The 20,907-nt window shown below is 36.6% G+C and overlaps 1 protein-coding gene and 2 long non-coding RNA genes across 3 annotated transcripts; all 3 read left to right on the top strand.

Annotated features, from left to right (window-relative positions):
- Positions 1–578: 578 nt before the first annotated feature.
- On the top strand, positions 579–1,511 carry LOC112184560 (protein SRC2 homolog). The gene has a single exon (XM_040513406.1). It carries the CDS (start codon positions 613–615, stop codon positions 1,432–1,434), a length of 822 nt encoding a protein of 273 aa, XP_040369340.1. The 5' UTR covers positions 579–612; the 3' UTR covers positions 1,435–1,511.
- Positions 1,512–4,921: 3,410 nt separating this feature from the next.
- On the top strand, positions 4,922–7,456 carry LOC121051390. Its single transcript, XR_005805566.1, has 5 exons — positions 4,922–5,241; positions 5,439–5,639; positions 6,638–6,720; positions 6,962–7,006; positions 7,377–7,456. It is a non-coding gene; the product is annotated as an uncharacterized LOC121051390 (long non-coding RNA).
- A 1,130-nt stretch (positions 7,457–8,586) lies between these two features.
- LOC112189559 lies at positions 8,587–13,271 on the top strand. The gene is made up of 8 exons (XR_002931968.2): positions 8,587–8,881; positions 9,366–9,413; positions 10,275–10,324; positions 11,185–11,237; positions 11,691–11,773; positions 12,058–12,261; positions 13,040–13,085; positions 13,185–13,271. It is a non-coding gene; the product is annotated as an uncharacterized LOC112189559 (long non-coding RNA).
- Positions 13,272–20,907: the final 7,636 nt, after the last annotated feature.

The raw sequence follows: 20,907 nt of genomic DNA, 5'->3' as shown, positions 1-20,907 counted from the left end.
CGCCTATGTTTGATCACAACTCATCAAAATGAGCTAATGCTACCATTAAGGAGCCATGAAATGCAGGCCAAAAAAAAAAGACAATATTCAAGCTTTCGTAATGCAGTATCTTAATTTAAGATATTTGCCAGTCTCGTCCCGTTAATTTCTAGTGCTTTCGTAGTTGTGGCGTGGCTTACATGCATGCATGGACCTGTCTTTTACTTAATGGTAAAGCCAACTCCCTCTCCCCATTTGGCAATCTCCTCCTAAAGGAATTTAATCAATTTATGCATATCAGAAACGGTATCCATATCTCGGATTTTCTTGCCAAAAAAATCACCATCTCATAAATATCATATTTATTACCTTCCCTCAATTGTTTCCTTCCTAGGTTAACTGCACTTATTATCATTTGACCTTATCCTGATATCCTCATTTTCCCCTATACTCGAAATACCCTCGCACCAACCCCCTCCCAGCCTCCCTTAAGCATCAACATGGGTAACACCGTATTTTTCATTCGTAACCTTCCCTTTCTTTGAGACCTATAAATAGAAGGTCGGTTCCCCCATTCTCAATCGCAACCTGCAGAGCATTGAGCAACTCCCAAAAAAACACCGCTGACGACCAATGGCGTCAGGCCACGAAGTCCAAGTGAAGCTCTCCTCCGCCAGAGACCTCAAGAACGTGAACTGGAGACACGGCCCCCTCAAGCCGTACGCCGTTGGGTGGGTCGAGCCGAGGAACAAGCTCTCCACCAAGGTGGACGAGGATGGCGACACGTCGCCCGAATGGGACGAGACGCTGACAATCCCTATCCCCGGTCCTGTCAACGACGACACCATGCTCCACATCGACATCGTCCATGCCGGAGCTGAGCCCGACACCAAACAGCTGGTGGGATCTGCTCGGCTCCGGCTCCGCGACGTTGTCGATGACGTCGGATATGAAGAACGCGCCAGCCGCACTCTTCACCTCAAAAGGCCTTCCGGTAGGCCACAGGGAAAGGTGGACGTCAAGGTTACAGTGAGGGAGCCGCGCTATCGTGTGCCGGAGCCGTATTATGTGCCGCCTTATGGGGTTCCACCGGCAGGCTCTGGAGGTTACCATGCTCCACCACCACCGCCGGCTTATGGCGACCCATACGCCGCACCACCACAGCCTCCGCCGGTGTATGGTGGAACGTACGCTGCACCGCCTTCCGGGTATCCCTACAATGCGACTCCGGTGGCGTACAGTCAGCCAGCTCAGCCAAGTTATGGTCAAGTGCAGTACGGGCAGGAGGAGAAGAAGAAGAGCAAGTTTGGTGGGATGGGAACGGGATTGGCTGTGGGGGCGGTAGCGGGGGCGCTGGGTGCATTTGCGTTGGCTGAGGGTGTTGATTATGTAGAGGACAAAATTGCAGACGACGTGGTGGATAATCTGAGCTACTATGATGGCGATGACTTCTAAGTTGTTGATGGGGGAGTTGAGAGACGAAGAGTCCAGTAGCCAGTGACTCATTTTGACGTGGGTTGCATGCATATGTGGACTGGGCTTTTAATTAAATCTCATTTGTTGCCTTGTTATTTTTAGGTTCATTGTCTCTTTGTTTTCAATAATTGTAAAAATGAAAATGATGATGATCGTTTTTTTTTTTGAAAGGAAAATGATGATCGTTTGATTGACCAAAATAAATGATAATTAATCGTACTGGTTTGGAATAACATACCTGAATGAATGAAGCAGCTCAATTGATAATCTTGACTCATTAATGAAAGGCGTTGTAGATGAGATAATTGAATGAGAAATAATGTCCTCACACGCACACACACAAAAACACGTTTCCATGATCATTTCTAATCCAACAAAGCTTATTCCAATTCTAAGTTGAGAAAAAGAAAAATCTGGTGCATTTCTCAACGTCAATTGAGCGGACATATGGTAGCAATTTTATGTATTCCATCTTCCTAACTCTCTATCCTCTTATTGAAGCTTGGATGGGAGCAGTCCCAATAAGGAGTCTCATAATTCAGGGGAAAGTAATCTACTGCAACACGAAGATAGCAATCCTTGCAATCCTACATAGGGTACTTGAGTCCTTTTCTTCTGGGATTTGGCAAGACAGGTTTGAGATTGACGTGGGGTGTAGAGAGAGGAGAAGAGGCTAGGGCAAGGTAGCAAAATATATATGAAAGTTTTTAATTATGGGTTGTAATGAGCACCCCACATAGTGTAGGGAGACAGTAATATATACTAAAAAGTTTAATTATGGGGCGTAACGAATCCTACGTAAGGTGCAATTACCCGCAGCCTAAACTTTTGTTATATATGTTTTCCATTAGTGAAGTAGTCCAGTCATCAAACAGATAATTAAGCGTTTTATTTTAAACATTAAAACTTAATGTATAGAGTACGTATGATCCACTTTGTTACTTTCTCTTCTTCTTCTTTTTTTTTTTTTTGAATAATTGTTACTTTCTCTTAGTATAAAAGAAATTGCCAATATTTGCAAGTGTACCAAAAATTGTCATACGTCTTGAACAAAAACACCTTTAGACCATCTCCAACGGAGTGGTCAAATCCACGTGGAGGGCAAAACGGTAACAAATGACTGATAAAACACTCCTCCAACCCATAGGTCATACACACGTGGATTTGACATTGAGGCTTGCTCTGTCAAATTTGACAGCCCCAACTCTCTCTGTCTTTTATTTTTTTATTGTTTCTTTCATTCTCCCTCTTTCTTTCTCGCCTCTCTCTCTCTCTATCTCTCTCTCTCTCTCTCTCTCTCTTCCCTTCTGCGTTCTCACCTTTTATTCTGGAATTGAGGAGACAGATTCAAAGACTGGAGCTTTCTCAAGGAAACCCATACCCATTCGAAACTCAAGATGCTGATAATGATGGGAAAAGCGCGTTCTCCATCTTCTAATTATTATTACAGTAGCAGTGGCAGAAGAGGCATGCCATTTCTTCACTCTACTCCTCTTCTTGTTGTTGCTGCTTTATTTCATTCTCACATCCTACCCAGACCAAAGCAACTCATAAAAAATTTTCATGAATCCTTCTGGGCTTTGATGGAATGGCAATTTGAGATCTGGGATTCGTGAAGGCGTAGAACATAAAGCTGAGAATCAAGCAAATTTTGATTGATCTGGGCTGTGATTGATCAATAATTTGGGAAGAATAGTCGGGTACCACTTGATTACATAAACAAAGAGAAGAGTAAAGAAGATCGTAGTTGGGTACCATTTGATTATAGAAAGGAAGACTGACCAATGGGTAGAGATGGGTGGGACTTGATTACAGAGAGAGAAAAGAAAGAAGATATCGAAAGAAACAGAAGCAGCAGAGAAAGAGATGAGGATGAGATTTTTTTTTTAAATTAATTATATTGAGAAAAACAAAATAAATAGAATAAAATATATTAAAATAACATACGATTTTGACATATCGGTTGGATTAAAATTAGGTAAAAATGAAGGTTGCCATGTCACATGTCAAATTTGAATTTGACACAAATTAAAAGAAAACTCCATTGGAGATGCTCTAAAGTAGTTCACTCATCGTTATCATTTAGAAGAGAACTACTTCGAAGCAATCTAATTCAAGAACCAGAGTTTTATAGCAACCTCCAAACGAGTCTTAATTTATAGCAAGAAGTTCAACAGCGATTAGTAGCAAAACACCCTCTTTTTTTTTTTTTTTTTAAGAATAAAATAATACCATTAATAAACGAAAAGATTACAACGCATTGGGATAACCAGTTTGGGTATAATACCGCAACACATATTCTCACCATGATCACTAGCTACGGGTCCGTCCCTATAAAAACACCCATTAAAAGACCGCTCTAGTCTCAAATAACCCATGCGAAATGTTTGTACCCCCAATCCACCTTAGGGTAGAAAAATAAAACTTTGGGTTTATGACGAAGTATCAGACTAATGCGCTTTTGGAATATCAATGAAGCCTGGCCTTCCCAATAGGTAAGAATGCACTGCAACAATGAGTCTTTAGGACTAGGAGAGGCATCCTGAATAGTTTGATTTATTTCATACCCAAGAACCAAATTATATTAATCGCAATAAGACAAAGGTCTTCACAACAAATAGCCTCGATCATCCAATCATTGACATGATTTAATGACCCAGCACACAAAAATCTAAAGGAATTATACAATGTCGTATAACGAGGAACTCAAACTTATACGTCCTCTCGGTCTATTGCCACTGGCGGATCCAGTATAAGCTTCCGTTAAGAAGGCGCAAACCGTAAGTAGCCATGATTAAACATTGCATAAGTTTTTTTACAGTCTCTCTATCTCGTAACCTTTTTCTTTAAGGCCGTAAATTTCTATCCATGAGAATGATTAAAAACACAATAGTTTCTGCTCCTCTCATAGTATACTTTTATCTTTAAATTGTGTGTTTTTAAGTTTTTAGGCTTTTATGCAGGCTACTGTAGTGTAAGGGTTTTTTTTTTTTTTTTAATAATTAATTTTTTTTTCCGAAAAGCTATTGTAGTTCAAGTTCTCTCACAGAGAAGCTAAATTATGAATCCGCCGCTGCTTATTGGTATATAAATTTTTTATTCCAAAAAACTAACATTGTCTAATTTTTGGTTTTTTTCTTCTTTTTATTAAAATAAAAAAAATTCATATTTTACGTCCCAAACAATATTTAACGAGAGGAGACTTCGAGTCTCAAACTAGATGTATATAGTGACGAGGGCATGTCGATTGAATCACTTGTCTCATACTTCATAAAAATATATTGACGTGGTCATACATATATATATATATATATATATATATATATATATATATATATTATACATACATCTAATGTAGAAAGCCGGAAATCCCTGTTCATAAGGCCTGTTCATTTTAGTGAACAGTAAACTGACGCTTTTGCCCTTTGTTTTATTCTTAATTACAGTTACAGTGCCGGAGTTTCAGATTTTTTTGTTTTTCTGTGTGTCGATCTTATCTTCTTCTCTCTTCTAGAGTCGTCTAATCTAAATTGAGAGGGTGGGTTGCTTAGTCTCTTTTCTACAGCTATGATCTAAATTGGGAGTGTGATCTGGATTTCTATAATCAAGAAGCAATCCACTTTCTCTGCGGTCGTTGAAGGAGGATAGATAGGGTTGTGTTGTGCGGCGCTGTTGCGCGCGGTTTTCATTTGTTCAGTTTTTTCAATTATAGATCTTTGAAAACGCTCTCTTGCGGAAGGCGATTTCAGTCCTTGGGTTTGACGGTTTGGCTAAAGTTCATCGTTGGTGAGTTTTTCTTTTTTCTTAATCTGGTCTTCGGATGATTGATCGGTTGTTGTTGATTGTCTGTATTGTTTTTGGGATTTGTTTTCTCTTCTATAGCAACACCGATGATCAACTCTTTAGCCCTCGATAGAGGTTGGGTTTCTATTTCATTAGATCGAAATACAACTGTTTTTTCTTTTGGGATTTTGTTGAAACAGAAGCAAAGAAAAGAAAAGAAGCAGAAAAGAAGAAGAAGAAAAAGGAGAAGGAAACGGGAAGAATTTCACTGTTATTCAAGTCAGCACGATTTTTTTGGGAGGGATCTTTCAACAGGAGAAGGGAGAGACAGAAACACTGACAGCGAAGTCTATAGCAAGGTTTGGATCCGGTTTGGGAGGGATCTTTCAGCAGGACAAGAGGTATGGGTGTGAATCAAAGTTGGGTTAGTTCTGATTTTTATTGAATATATCTGCAACGATTTTGCAATCAGTCTTGGTCAATTGTTTTGCAATCAGTCTTTCAATTTATCTCTTTTTTTTTTTTGGGAATATTGTATGAACATCATTGTGAGATGTCTGTGAGATTTCTGGCTCAATTGCACTGTGAAAGTGATATTGGCTTAATCACTTTCAAAAATTGGACTCTTCTGGTCTTGATCTTCTTCATCATCACTACTTTCCAAGCTGCTTAGTTTATTGTATCTACTCCTCCTTCTGTAGCACTCCGTCTTCATGCTTCACCAAAATGGAGAGAGAGAGACCCAGATTACAATACCAAAGAGAAATAGGGGTGAAAGCCCAGGGATTAATGACCATAACCAAAAGTTGGTGTGGTTCAGAGGTGGACTTTAAATAATTAGACCAAAAGTAAACATCATTAAATGGAGAAGGGTTATAGGGAGAGTTATTCATGCCCAGAGCCGTTTTGGCTTTTGCTAATTTGAGAGTTGAAAGTGTTTTTGGTAGCGTTTCACAAAAGTAACTGAGGTGTTACATGCTTTTTAACAAAGCACCTGTAGAAATGCACTTGAGAAGCTTATAAAACAGAAGTTCTTCCTACAAAAGCAGTATCAAGGGGACCTAAAGTGGTCTTGGGTCATGAAGAAACTGTGAAGTGTAACTAGGTAGGTGTGTAATTAAAATTCCAAGAACTCAGAAAGCAGCAATGGAGAGCATGTGACTTGAGTTAAGCATGAGCAACAGAGAGAGATGGTGAGGAGAAGCGGACAAAGAAGATGCACAGTTTTTTTTTTTTTTTTTTTTTTCCAGTAGAATAGGGTAAAGTGAAGATTAAATTTTTACTGAGATTGGGGGAGGTGTATGTACCAAATTTCTATTTTCTGGTATTGTTTTATTAATGTGTCTTCATTTCTGTTTCTGACTCCATTTTTAACAGTTTGGTTTATCTTTGGTTTCAGGATAATTGTGTTTGGGTAGGTGATCTGCTACAACTAAACCAATCGTGCTTGGGTTTTGAAGATAATTGTCCTAGATCAACTAGGTGAGGGACCATCGCTTCTAATTTGTTTCATTTATTCTTCGTCAGTTGGTTTCGCAAGGGCTGGGTTACACATATAATCAGTGCCCCCTTTTTTTATATTTTTCAATATTGCTGTAATTTTTTCATTCAATTGATGTAGCTGTGCTTCATTATTTTCATATAACTAAGATTCTGAATAAAGCCAAGGATCTATATTGTTGGTTATTGATTGTTTGTATTGTTTTTTGAAATTGGGTTGCAGAAAACAGAAGAAGTGTTGCTGGGTTTCGGATTTCAGTGATTGAAGGTAAGGTTTTCATTTTTGGTCTGCACCAGAGTGATTGACGTTTAAAATATTATCAAAATAAGTTTCTGCACTCTCAGTGTGTAACCCAAATGGAGAGAGAGAGAGAGACCCAGCCCTATGGATTAATTCAATAACTAATGATTGAACAATAAAAGCCATGAATCAATTGTTTAATTCAATGATTAGTCAAAATAACTAAGGTAAATATTGGGTTTTGCTCAGGGATGGTGCCCCTGGATATATATAATTCAAATACTTTTAGTTTTATTTGTGGTAAAAAATAAATTGTTAGGTACCGAATTAATTTAAAATGTCAAGCCAGATAATCCAAACTTTATGAATTTGAATAGTGTCTCTGTTGGTTTCGCAGTTTTCAGTATTGTGGACTGGAGTATGTCCCTGTTTTTGCTTTGTTGATTGTTTTGCCGCATCCAGCATCGACTTAATTAGGTATTACCTTTTGTTCTTATTCTATGTTCTTGATTAATTGCTATGTTCTTGATTTGCATATGAAATAAGGGATACTTTTAGTTGTTTGAGTTCAAAACATTAGTGTTTGGTAATTGGGTTTGGGGATTTACTTGATGTTCTGCAAATATTGAAACATTTGATAGCAGAAAAATTGCTCTTTTTTATTTATTTATAAAGTACTGTGGTGGATTTTAAGGCTATGTTACTGATCGAGTTCTAGAAGATGATATAATCAATTTTCAGTTATGGTTAGGATTTTAGTAGTTGGAATTTTGAGGTTTTATGTTCTTTATGGTTTCCATGTCTACGGTTTGAAGTTTATAACAGTAGTGCATATTTATGAGAAGGAAATGATGAGTTGTTCTTGAAATAAGAAATTGGTAGAATCAGATATGGGTGTTCATGTTTCGGGGATATTGTTTGTTGTGGAGTTTGCGATTTCAGTAATAGGTTGGAAGAGGTTAGATGTCAGATTTTGATGAAAATAATGAAGCACAACTACAGTTATCAGTTTTGGGTTTGGGATCAATTTTGGTCTTCAATTATCAAAAAACAATTGTTTTCAATCTATATCCTTATTTATTCATCTATACTTTTAATAATGGCTCTGGTTTAAATAATGGTTTCGTTTTGGTTGTGGCTCACGGAAGCACAAATTTCCGCGTAATGTGCACATTATTTGGAGTCCAGGAGAAATTCAAGAAGTTTCCAGGGAAGTTCAACCAAAGTTCAGTTGGGAGTCCTTGAGTACAATTTCGCATCCAACTAAACAACACTACCAACTAAACTTTGCCTGAACTTCCTTGCAGACTTCTTGCACTCCCTCTTAGATTAGATTTTTACTTCAATTTCAAAAACTTTTGTCTGCTTCATTTTCAGTTTCATTAGTATCATATTAACTCCCGCAGCAAAGCGCGGGAAACTGTATCTAGTATTTACTATATACTAAGAGTCCTGCAACTGTTCCTAAGCACTGTTCATCACTGTTCACCTGCGAAATTCCAGTTTTGCCCTCGAGTTGCATACATAGAGAAAAAAAAAGGCACATCAGTTATCTGGAAGCCTCCTTCACGTTTTTGCTATCGATCTATTTTCCTCTTTCTCTCGCCAGTCGCTGTGAACCCTCTCGAATCAACAAAGTTCTCTCGCTCTCCTCGCACACAAATTCAAAACCAAAGAACCCAATCCAAATCGCTCTTGCTCTCACTCGAATCAACAAATTGCTTTTATAATTCATGATTTGTTGCGTGGCTTCTAGAGAACTGAGAGAGAGAGAGAGAGCGAAAGAGAGAGAGAGAGACCTGCGTTTTGGAGGAAGACTTCCATCCATCTGGTTTTGTTTTGAGATCGATCTCAATTATTTAGGGATTGCTGATAGGTTTTCCATTCGATCGAGAGCACCTGGTACTCTTTCTTCAATCTTTGATCCTCCAAAATTTTAATTTGTTTTAGAATTGAAATCAATCTCTATTTGATGTTTGATTGTGGGTTCAATTAATTGGGATCGATCCTTCTTTTCTTTTGGGTTCAATCGATGTGATCGCTTTCCTTAAAAAGATTGTGGGAATTGATCATGGGCAATTGGGCAAATAACATGGCAGAGCTAATAGTTTTGTTGGTTTGATAGTTATCATGCTCTGAACTATTTTTAGCAGAGGATTCTGAGTAAGTGGGAGATATTCTTGCTGAAAATGGGTAGCAAAGCGGAAAAAAAAAAAATCTTGAAAACATTAAATCATGGCAATAGAAATATTGAATTATTTTGTGTTCGTGATTGATCTGATTACTATTGTATTAAGCTGATTTTAACTAGAAAGTTTTATCAGAGTGTTTGTTTATTGACTTTATGGTATCTACAACTTCGACTGTTGTTATTTTATGTTTGCAGATTTTGGAACCAGTTTGCAGTCAGATTCCTTGAATCTTTTGGATCCAGGTATAGGTTCTTTGAAAACTATGAGCCATCTATGAATTCCTTTGTTTTATTTACATTTCTGCATTTGGAATTTATCCATGATCAATATTTCTGCATGGCTATTCACTTCTGCTTCCTTCTATTGGTTTCAGATAACATGTTTAATCACTTTGGGTTCCTTTTAATTGGTTTGAGATAATGCAGTCAGTCATTGAGCTGGTATTCTTTGAGCTGCAACTTTTGAATTGCCATAAACATTTATTGGAGGAATTGGTTTGGGTTTATTTTGGGGTGTCAATTAATGAGAGCCAATTAACAACCCAGCCTTATGACAAATTTAGATTGACTATTTTTGTATCTTGCATTATTGACTATACAACTGACGTTAGACAATTAAGTGTTCTGAATTTTGATCAAATACGACTAAATGGATCAAATATATTTGAATTGTTGATATATTTTTTAGTTTATGATCATTACAGAACCCCCAACTTATTGTTTTCTTTGATCATATTTGTTAATTTTTGATAACTTTTAGTTACTAATACTCAGAACTAAGAAACTTAGTCTTTTAGTAGTGCCAATTCAAAACTGAATGTAGTAACAGCAATATGCAGATTATTTAAAACTATTGACTATGAGCATATTTATAAACTTGCCAAATGTTTATGATATTCTTTTCTTTGATGAATTTAATCGATAGTGTGGACAATCATTTACTTCTCTAAGGTGTTTCATCATTTGACTTTATAATCATTATATGTCTAGAAGTGTTCTCTATCAGTTTATCAATATTATATGCCAAATGAGTTCATTGTTGTTTTCTTTTTTATATTTAGTTTATACATAACTAACTGATCAATTTACTGTTTGTATTATCAGCTATACTTGAACGATTGAATCAACTTTTGTCATCAGAGGTGATCAACTTGGTAATCCTCTTGGCTTTTCAATTCATATGTGAACTGATTATTTAGTTGTAACATGTTTTATCAAAAATATTGATCGAGTTTATAGACGTTCATATTCAAGACCACCTCTTTGGTCAAAATTGTAGACATGTTCATATTGATCGTATTTTTGAAACATTGTCTCCAACATTCTTTTTGTTATGGTCTTCAATTAATTGAATTATTTTAGTGAATCCATTATAGTCTTTAGGAATGTAAATGCTTTGATTTTTTTTTTTTTAACTCTATAAATTCATATAAGGTCTTTATGAAACTAAATCGTCTTTAAATAGAATCGGACTTTTTAGTTTTTTTTTCTTGCTAATAGTTATTAAGTAAATGTGGGTAAAAAAGTACAAACTTGAAGATTACAGGATGTGACATTTTTATTTTTGGTAGGACTTGAGTGTTCTTCTGTTATGTCGGATTATGGTTTTAAGTTTTAGTCTTCACGTATTTAAACAGGTTTAGGAATACTGATTATTTTACTCTGATTATCCATACACAACCTCCAAAATCATATCCACACACTTGAAAGTGAAATTCTGGTATGGGAATCAGTAATTTTGATTGAGATCTTACAGTTTTGCAGTTTTCTAAGGTTGAATTGCTCTGATGAGGCTTGGAATTCCTCTGTTTCTATTTTCTTCCAGTTGAATGTTGCATGTAAAATCTTTTTGTCAACTGAACCATGCTCTATTCTTACATGTTTCCTCTGCCCAAATATATTTGTTAACAGAGTTCTAGGTTGGCCCTTGAAATTAAGGTAGCGTTCTTTCCAAATGGTTTTGTTCTGTATTTTTCTGCATTTGATTTTGATTGGGTATTTGTTGCTGTTATAGGTGTAGACTGTGTTGATAGAAGTTGAGTCTGACTTTTGGCATCTCTGTACCAGGTAACATTCTGTCTTTCCTCTTTTATGTCATATCAAGAAGAAAGAAGAACAAGAATATACGAGCTTTAAAATCTTCATTGATTGGTAAGGTTGGTAATTCAGTTCCATTTGTTTCTCATAATTGGAAGAGCTGGAGTCATCTGATTGGGAATATATAAAATTAACAAGTGAAGAAAGTAGATAACTCAGATAAAAGGAACAAGGGGACGGGAACAATCAGTTTTTTTTTTTCTTTCTCTTTCCAGAATCACAACTTTAACTGAGCCCAATCACTCACTCAAGAAGCTGTTAATTTATCCTGAAAGTCAACAAATAATGTTCTCTGCAATGCTCTTTGTTTTTTTTTTTTTTTGTAGTTTAGAAGAGGTTAGCACATTCTCTGTTTTTCGTGTTTGTAATGTAAGTTTTAGTAGTAAAGTTATGGTTTTATTTTCGTTTTGTGGTGGTCTGTAGATCTGGAAATCTAGGGCTACCAAAAGGGAGTAAGAAATGCAGACACAAACTAAACTCATGAAGAGGAACAACTCCATGATTTGGTAAGATTTTTACTGAGTGTTGCCTTTACTTTACATTTTTTACTGAGCATAATCATGTTTAAGGCCTGGTACTTGAATGTCTTTGGTTGTGATTTCACTTGAGTTATGCTAAAACCTTTCACTTGAATGTCTTTGGTTTGATTAATACCAAACAAGGTGTGTACACTGCAATCATGATGAATATGTAAAGTAATCATCTAGATTTTGTCACAAAAATACCATGCTGAAAAGACTAATTTGCTCAAGCAAATCACCAATTAATGCAGAGCCATTTATATGTGCAGTGATGCCAGGAGTAGCTCTACACAGGTTGAAAGAACAAAAAACAATACAAAAAGAAGTACTAATGATTAAAGACATGTTCTGGAAGCCTTCATCGAGTGCAGTCAAGTGCAAACTGTTCATTCTACTTTCGGTTTTCCTCTTAGATAGAAACTCTCCGTCAAACGCAACTATGAACTGTACTGATCAAGCTGTGAGATATAAAGGTTGGGCTTAAAGCAAATAGGAGGGGTTTTGTTTTCATAGCTTCTGATTTTTGATTTGTTGTAGCGATTTGGATTGTGTGTTTGGGTTTGTTTTGTGAATAGGAGAGATCCAAGATTGGGGTAGCATTTTGTTTTGTGAATTTCAATTTGGTTGCTATCAGAACGATTGACGAGGGTGAAAATTTGGGTTGTGATTTTGTTTTTGAAATTTGAAGTGTTTTTAATTGAATTGTTCATAGATTGAATTTTGCTTGGTAAGATTTCAACTTAGTAAAATCAACATTACTATCATAATTATTCATCTTTTGCTCATATACCCAAAACAATTACCTTTAATTCACCGTTTGTTTCATGTTTTCAGCTGTAGTAACTGATTTCTCAACTTTTACAATCTTTCAAAACAAAAGATTTCATTGTTTGTTTCTTTTGTTTATCGAAGATCATCTAATTGCATGATTCATATACGAAATTTGGTTTTATTCTGTAGCCTTGGTTCTAGCTTTTGAATAGTTCCAAGAACCAAAGTTTTTTGCTTTTTGTTTTTTTGTTTTTTTTTTGTTTTAACACTCTTAGACAGAGAGAATAAAGTAGAACAAACAAAAGAAATCCGGTTCTTAATCTGGTTTTGGGCAATCAATTATAGAATTAATCATAATGTTACTTCGGTAATGTTGAAAGATTTTAGTTTTGTTTATCCTGTATTGAATGAATTTAATCATAATGTCAATTTCTTTTCAGTTTCTTTAGAGCTAATTGCCTTTTTGGGTTTTCTTTGCAGCTCAAAACTTGAAGGAAGGCCACCAAGTTGCAGGCTCTCACACAAAGTTTGTTTTTCAGAGTCACTAATTGCATCAACAGATTTCATTTTGTAAGCTTATTTGCCAGATTTGAGATTTTCCATTTTTGATTTGATGTCATCATAGGTTGCTGGGGTGGGAAAGAGAAGAGGGTGGATTCAAGATTGTGGTGGACTTTGGAGGCAGGGTTTGGGTTTGTTTATGGAGAGTGATGTCGCTAAAGCAAGCGCGCAATTTAACCCTGAAATATCGTTAGTAGTATAAGCAAATAGGGATCGTTCTATCCGGGGATTGAGGGTACACTTGTAATTGTGAAACAAATAAAGAAAAGTATTATTTACAAAAATAAAATAAAGAATATAAATATATACAAGTAACAAAATAAAAAGGGAGGGGGGTTTAAGAATTATAGAATTGAAAATTAAGATAAATAAAATAAAGAAAATGTAAAAACATATATACAAGGGTGGATCAAAACCACATCCATATGCAAGAAATCCAATTACAATTCATATAGTTGATTTTAAATGTCATGAGAGAGGAGTTGATCATGTGAAACATTCGAAAGCAAATGATTTCCCATATTTTACTTTTCAATGCTAATTAACCTAAGCGAAAGCACCTAGATTAATCCTATCAAACATGCAATCAAGCCCTAGAAAGCTAGTCAATCATGACATGTTCAACGCATTAGACATAGAGAAAGGCTATCAACTCAAGTGTACAACTTAGTATGGAAAAGTCCACCTAATTGCAATCCTCTTTAATTAAATTCGGTCTTTGCACAAAACCTTTACTACTTTGATTCAAGTTTACACAAAACGAAAAGTCGATTTCATGTTCTTAAACCTAGCACCAATTATATCAAAACCCTAAGTGTTTGCAACCACATAAGATTAAAATACAAAAGTTTTCTATCATGCAAATTTAATTAAACAAACCCACATAAGCAACATAAAAATCAATATATAGAAATCACAACTTTATCTCAAAACATATAAACGGGCTTTAAACTTTGCCCTTAACATTATTTGTTAACTAGAATTCATAGTTCTACAAATCTAAACAAAGAAAACCAAAAGAAATTACAAGGAAAAAGATAGAATTACACCATGAAGGGAGTGGATGATGAAGAGCTTGAGACGTTGATCTTGAATCTTTAAAGCAAGACTTCACTATCACGGCACAAGGTGGATGATGACGGATATGATCTTCACGGCTCCTTCTTCTTCTTCCTCTCCTTGCTTGAAAACGCAGAACTTTGCAACTAGAGAATGGAGAAGGAAAATGGAAAGGAAATGGAGAGACAAAGAAGATGAAATGGATGAAGGAATGTGTATAGAAAAATGGAAAGGAAATGGAGAGACAAAGAAGATGGAATGGATGAAGGAATGTGTATAGGAAAATGGAAAGGAAATGGAGAGACAAAGAAGATGAGATGGATGAAGGAATGTGTTTTAGAATGAGAGGAGAAGGTGTTTATATAGGGAAGAAAAAGAAGAGTGAAATGATGAGTGGAAGAAAAATAATGAAAGTGGAGTATGAAAGTGATTTGTAAAATATGGAAAAGAAAGAGAAATGATGAAATGAAAGCAAAGCATGAAGGTGCAGCAACATGGAAGTGATGATGATCTATTAAAGAGATTGTAGAAAAAATATATCCAAGGAAAAAGAGAAAAGCATCTAGCTTTCTTCATGTGGGTGGGAAACATGAATATGTGGTGTTGAGCTGTTTTCAGGTCAGTTTCTTCCCCTTTATTCCTTCAATTATTTCTCCAACAAGACTTCATTATATGCCTTTGACTTCTTCATATGAAATGTTCCACTATGAGTGTAGATCATCCTGAAAAATTTTCAGAGCTTCAATCCATGTGGTTGGGCCGGAAATGCTGCTGGACCTCTTACATGTCCAGTTTTCCGGTTTTGCTTCTGTAGAAAATTGGGCTGATTGTTTGAAGGCCTTCCACTCATATTTTTCTCTGGCACTCTTCATAAGAAATGATCCTTTGGGTGTCTAGAATGGATCTGGAAGGTTTCAGCTCATTTGAAGTTCATTTGGTCAGGCGGCCGCTCCTTCTTCCTTGCTTGGCTCTGATTCTCCTAGCCGGAGTAAGAAAATATTCAAGGTTGACTTTTTAGTGCATTTTCATTCTTCTCCATCATTTCTAGGTAATTATGGACCTAACGCTCATTTCACCTTCATTTACTCCAATGTACCTAAAAATAGAAATTGAATTAAAATCGATTCAGTTAAGGAATTAACTAAGCAAAATGTGAGGAATTAACTAAGCAAAATGTGAGGAATTAACTATTAAAATATCACATTAAAATGCTCCTATCAAATTCCCCCACACTTAGCTTTTGCTAGTCCCTTAGCAAAACAAAACAAAAAAAAATCCAAAACAGAACAAAGACTTGACAAAAAGCAAGTAAATGACTCTATTGCTCCTAACTGTTGTCTCAGAGACTCCAAACTCATGGCTTTCACGTTAAACACTTAATCAAAATCACAAAGATAATTCCATGGTTAATAAACCTGTGACATTCGTATGACTAAGTAAGATATGGAGAACTTAAGTTATACAGTGAATGATAGCATGTTTCGAACAAGTCCAATCCAAACTCACAGGGCATACTCTCGATTTTTCTCTCAGAAATGGCTATGCTTAAAAGCTTCACACTCAAGTATATGCAAGAGAACAAATTGTAAGGCAACAAACAGCTTGCATATTTCATCAATAAACACATTTTGTGAAGAATTTTTAAAGACCTCATGAAATGACTAAGTGCACAAATGGACCTAAACCATAAGCTCGACTGCGTAACTGACTCCACTAACCAAAGACTGCCCATCTCAAGGATCAAGTCAGCACTTAAAACAGGTTGTAATTGGGCTAAGCTAGGGTTTTTGAAATGAAGATTAAGGATACAAAAAATCCTAAGGACCTAGCAGAGCATATAAGGACCACCTTATGTCATCATTTTGGTAGACCAAATATCATTGTTTTGGGCCAAACCTTCACTCTAACCAACATGGGAATGGACAAAGGCATAATTTTCAACTTTGAGCCTTCTACAAATTTGCAAGTCCAAAACCACACTTCAACATTTTCCCAAGAGTTTTCTTCTCTTTTGCCGCTTTTCTTTCTTTCTTTTTTTTTTTTTTTTTTTTTTTCAAGGCAAAATTTTTTCTTTTTTTCTTCTTTTTTTTTTCTTGGATTTTCCCCACCCCACACTTGTCTTTCATCGTCACCCCTACATACTATGTCATGCTCTACTAAGTCCTTAAGACAAGGGTAGAGATATCCTGTACTAAGCTCATGGTAGGGTAGTGAGGGTGATGAAACAAAGGTTTTCAACGTAGGCTCAAAGGGGTTCATTCTAAGGAGTTCCACGACGGGCACAATTGGGGACACAAGCTTGTTTGGCTATGGTGGTTACCCTAATGCCTTCTATCCTATCCAGGATCAGTGCATATTATGGCATACAAGTTTTGACAGTCACAACAGCCGAGTTCAAGTACTCTCTAGTCCATTAAAATCTATGGCACATGATCATTGGATTTTCAAAGAAAGATGAGGTTTTGCAAATACAGCCATGAAATTCTGAAATTATCAGTAAGCACTCAAAAAGAAAGTATTTTAGCTCAACAGCTCACTTGGGTCAAATGAATCAGACTTAATCCTAGCATGCTTAATGAGCCAAGTTACAATCCTATCTCAAATCTTCATACAAGCATCACAATGTCGATTAACCACAAAATTCAATTAAGTCCTATTTTGATTGTGAAAACCTTCAGCCATGAATTCGGAGACATGTTCATCCTAGACGTTAGGAGCATCCTAAGACTCAAACACACAAAAACACTCTAAAACCAACATTTTTTTTTTTTTTTTTTACAATTTAATTTAATTTCAACACTTAGGTACGGGAACAGGGAGTCTCGATGTGCAATGGGACTGAAACAGCTACCCTTTTTCAAGACTATGTTTAATCCAATATACCTTAGTGTATCACAACATTTTCTTTTGTTAAACACATTTTTTTTTTTTTTTTTCATTATATACTAACTACTAAAAACACAACAAAGCAATAATCCGTCCCCCATACTTAATTCATGCATTGTCCTCAATGTATAAACAAATATAAATCATGCAAAGCATAAATCAAGCATAGAAGAGAAAATGAACACAACGAAACCTAAAACAACTTAAAATTCATGAAAATAAAATAGAAGGAAGAGTTCAAGAAAGCAAATCTGCGTTTGATGGCTCCTCCACAGATACGGTTGAAATGGGTTGCCTCCCATGCAGCGCTTAATGTTTAAAGTCTTTCAGCCTAGACTTGTACCTCCATTTACTCCTTTGGAGGAGCGGTATGCGGGCGAGTGGCAGCCCTCTTGCTGGTTTCAGCCTTCGGAGGCGGGTCCTCATGTTGTGATGCAGTAGCGTCCTTGCGAGGAAACCCAGGAGGATAACTCTGCAAGTTATTGACTTCCTGAGCAAGCTTGTTTATTGCAGTGTGACAGCGGATCAAAGAGCAGTTCATCTCAGAGATGTAATCGATCATGCAATTGACTCTCCAATCTGTCACCATAATACCATCGCGGAGAGAGGAACGCAAATCATCAATCAAATCCGACAAGCTTTCCAGGGTGGCCATAGGCCGAGGAGCACGAGCAGCTGGTGAGGAAGAAGACTCTCCGGGATGCAGTCTGGGAGAGCGACGAGGCAGAGGAGGGGGACTGCGGGTACGCTCACGGATAGGACGATGGTCCCATGGACGAGTAAGCCCAGCTCTAGTGGCCGCTTGACGACCTTCTTCTTCCAAAGAGAGAACACGGCGTTGATTGACGCCCCTGCGAGGGGTAACCTTGGTTCGAGCCATGAGGAAGTAGAAGGAATTTGAAACTGCACGCTTAGACAAACCTTAGTAAAATCTGGAGGAGACAAAAAATGATGTATATGTAAAGCACAAAATAGGGTAGAAATCTCAACAAGCACAGGGTTTTAACAAAGCTTCTCCGAGAAGGAGAAGAGTTATGACAGTTCACGGCCCAAGAAACTCCCCCACGTGTAAATATTCCTTTCTTTTCCTGGATTTATGGCATGCTTTCGGCTATAGCTTGTCTGTCACGGATCCTCGAGATTCGTTTGATTCCCCCACGCGTCCTTTCTTTCCCTTGATTCACGGCAATTAAACCTGCTTTCGGCTGTAGCTTGTCTATCACAGCTCCTCGAGATTCGTTTGGTTCCCCCACGTGTCCTCCACGCGCCAACAGCTTTTCCGTGTTTTCGGGTGACTTTAATCCAACGCGTAGATTTAATCTCAGAGATCGTCGATCCAACGGTGGAGATCTGCTCACTCGTTCTATAAATAGGTGCATTCTGAGCGACTGTTCACTTCAAAAGAAAATTCTTCCGAGTTCCAGCCTTTCTCTCTGAACCCTTCAGCCTTTCTTTCGAAACTCAAATCCTTTCTTCATCAACATGGAACCACGAACTCTGCAACTAATGGAGCAACAGACCCAGCAACAAATCGAGGATGGAGGAAACAACCAAGCAGCCGGGACTAATAACCGGTGGGCTCCCACACCGCCTCAACTAAGAATCCTCAAGGGCCTTTACTATGATAAGGGTTTTAAGTACCCAACTCCAGAGCAGATTCAAGAGATCTGCCTTCATCTGAAACAGTATGGGCAGATCGAGGACAAAAACGTCTTCTTTTGGTTCCAGAACCTCAAGGCTCGTGAGAGGCAGAAGTTGAAGGAATTTCGGAACGTTCCGGTTGGTGGATCTCTCGATCTCAATTTTGGTTCTACTAGTAATGACAGATCCACTGACAGATCCATTGATCTAAACTTTGGGTCACGTGTCGGCTATGGTGCTGAAGGATCGATCATGGAACAACGAGGAGAATATCACCAGGAGATTGAAACCCTTCCACTATTCCCCATGCATGGTGAGGACATCTTGGGCAACATGAAGACTACTTCCGAGGGAGGTGGCGGTTATGGCGGTGGCTCTCACATTTTCCTTGAGCTCAGTCTCAACTCCTACAGAGATGCAGACATGGCTTAGTATTATTATTATTATTATTATTATTATTATATATATATATATTTTTTTTTTTATTTTTTTTTTTTATTTTTTTTTTTTTGTAAATAGCTGAATTTAATAAGACTGAATGAATGCAAAATTTTTTTTTTTTTTTAATATATAGGACTCAAAAATAAAAGACAAAAATATAAATCCCTTCCCCCACACTTAAATATTGCATTATCCTCAATGTAATCAATTAAAAGCATGCAATGAAATAAGTAAGCATAGATAGAAGACATTTACGAAAACAAATCCTAAAATAAAAACAATAGAGAAAAAATGAAAAATAAAAAGAAATAGGGAAAGAGAAAGCAAATCTGATTATATTCTGAATTGGGTTGCCTCCCAAGTAGCGCTTGTATTTTACGTCTTGCAGCCAGACGGTACCTACATTAAATAAAGTTAGTAACTATAATTAACAAAGAAATGCAAAATAAAAACAAGTATAACTATTAATTACACACTACAAGTATTAACAAGTATATTATACACAAGACACAAGTTAAGTACTCAAGTGAGTATAAAACGTGAAAAGTATTTTTACAAGTATAATGTGTGAAACAAAATAATTTACATGTATAGAGTATTCACAAGTATTTCTTTTATTATAAACATTATTGATATCGAATCAAATTCCAAGCGGTAAATCAAGTGGATGTGCGGCCCAAGTATAGTCGCCTAGACACAAACTCCCTTTCAAATCGTTTGGGCAACCTTACTAAAATAGCCAGGTGGGGGAGGGCGAACACGAGAGGAAAAATCCATTTTGGCATGAGCTACTCCCACATTGTGGTTTATGCCCATTTGCAAGCACTTCTGGATTCAAAAACCCGTCATGAACGTTGTCCCCTTCCTAGACACCATTCCACATAGGCTATACTTACTAAGATGAAAAAGTTCATAAGTGTGAAGACAGTTCAACAAGTGTTAATAAAGGCCGCCCTCAACCTTAAGGGACCTGAGCTAGGTACCAATAAGGGGTTTAGGCCAATATTAACAAAAGAGACTTCACCTATTCCTCTCAATTTACAACCTACAATTAAAATTCATGTTCAATAATATAAATAAAAATTTAAACTAAGTTTTAAACAATTTATATACAACAAATATATACAATAAATGACACAATTTAGCAAGTGATTTTTCAATCCCCGGCAACGGCGCCAAAAATTGACGCGCTCAAAGCAAGCGCGCAATTTAACCCTGAAATATCGTTAGTAGTATAAGCAAATAGGGATCGTTCTATCCGGGGATTGAGGGTACACTTGTAATTGTGAAACAAATAAAGAAAAGTATTATTTACAAAAATAAAATAAAGAATATAAATATATACAAGTAACAAAATAAAAAGGGAGGGGGTTTAAGAATTATAGAATTGAAAATTAAGATAAATAAAATAAAGAAAATGTAAAAACATATATACAAGGGTGGATCAAAACCACATCCATATGCAAGAAATCCAATTACAATTCATATAGTTGATTTTAAATGTCATGAGAGAGGAGTTGATCATGTGAAACATTCGAAAGCAAATGATTTCCCATATTTTACTTTTCAATGCTAATTAACCTAAGCGAAAGCACCTAGATTAATCCTATCAAACATGCAATCAAGCCCTAGAAAGCTAGTCAATCATGACATGTTCAACGCATTAGACATAGAGAAAGGCTATCAACTCAAGTGTACAACTTAGTATGGAAAAGTCCACCTAATTGCAATCCTCTTTAATTAAATTCGGTCTTTGCACA

The sequence above is a fragment of the Rosa chinensis genome, chromosome 2 (genome assembly GCF_002994745.2).
Source record: "Rosa chinensis cultivar Old Blush chromosome 2, RchiOBHm-V2, whole genome shotgun sequence".
In the NCBI taxonomy this organism is placed as follows: Eukaryota; Viridiplantae; Streptophyta; class Magnoliopsida; order Rosales; family Rosaceae; genus Rosa; species Rosa chinensis.
Note: the sequence above shows the minus strand (reverse complement) of the source record. Positions and strands in the feature narration are given on the sequence as shown.

Excerpts from the sequence above, each read along its gene's own strand:
- LOC112184560 (XM_040513406.1), top strand. The coding sequence starts at position 613 with ATGGCGTCAGGCCACGAAGTCCAAGTGAAGCTCTCCTCCGCCAGAGAC.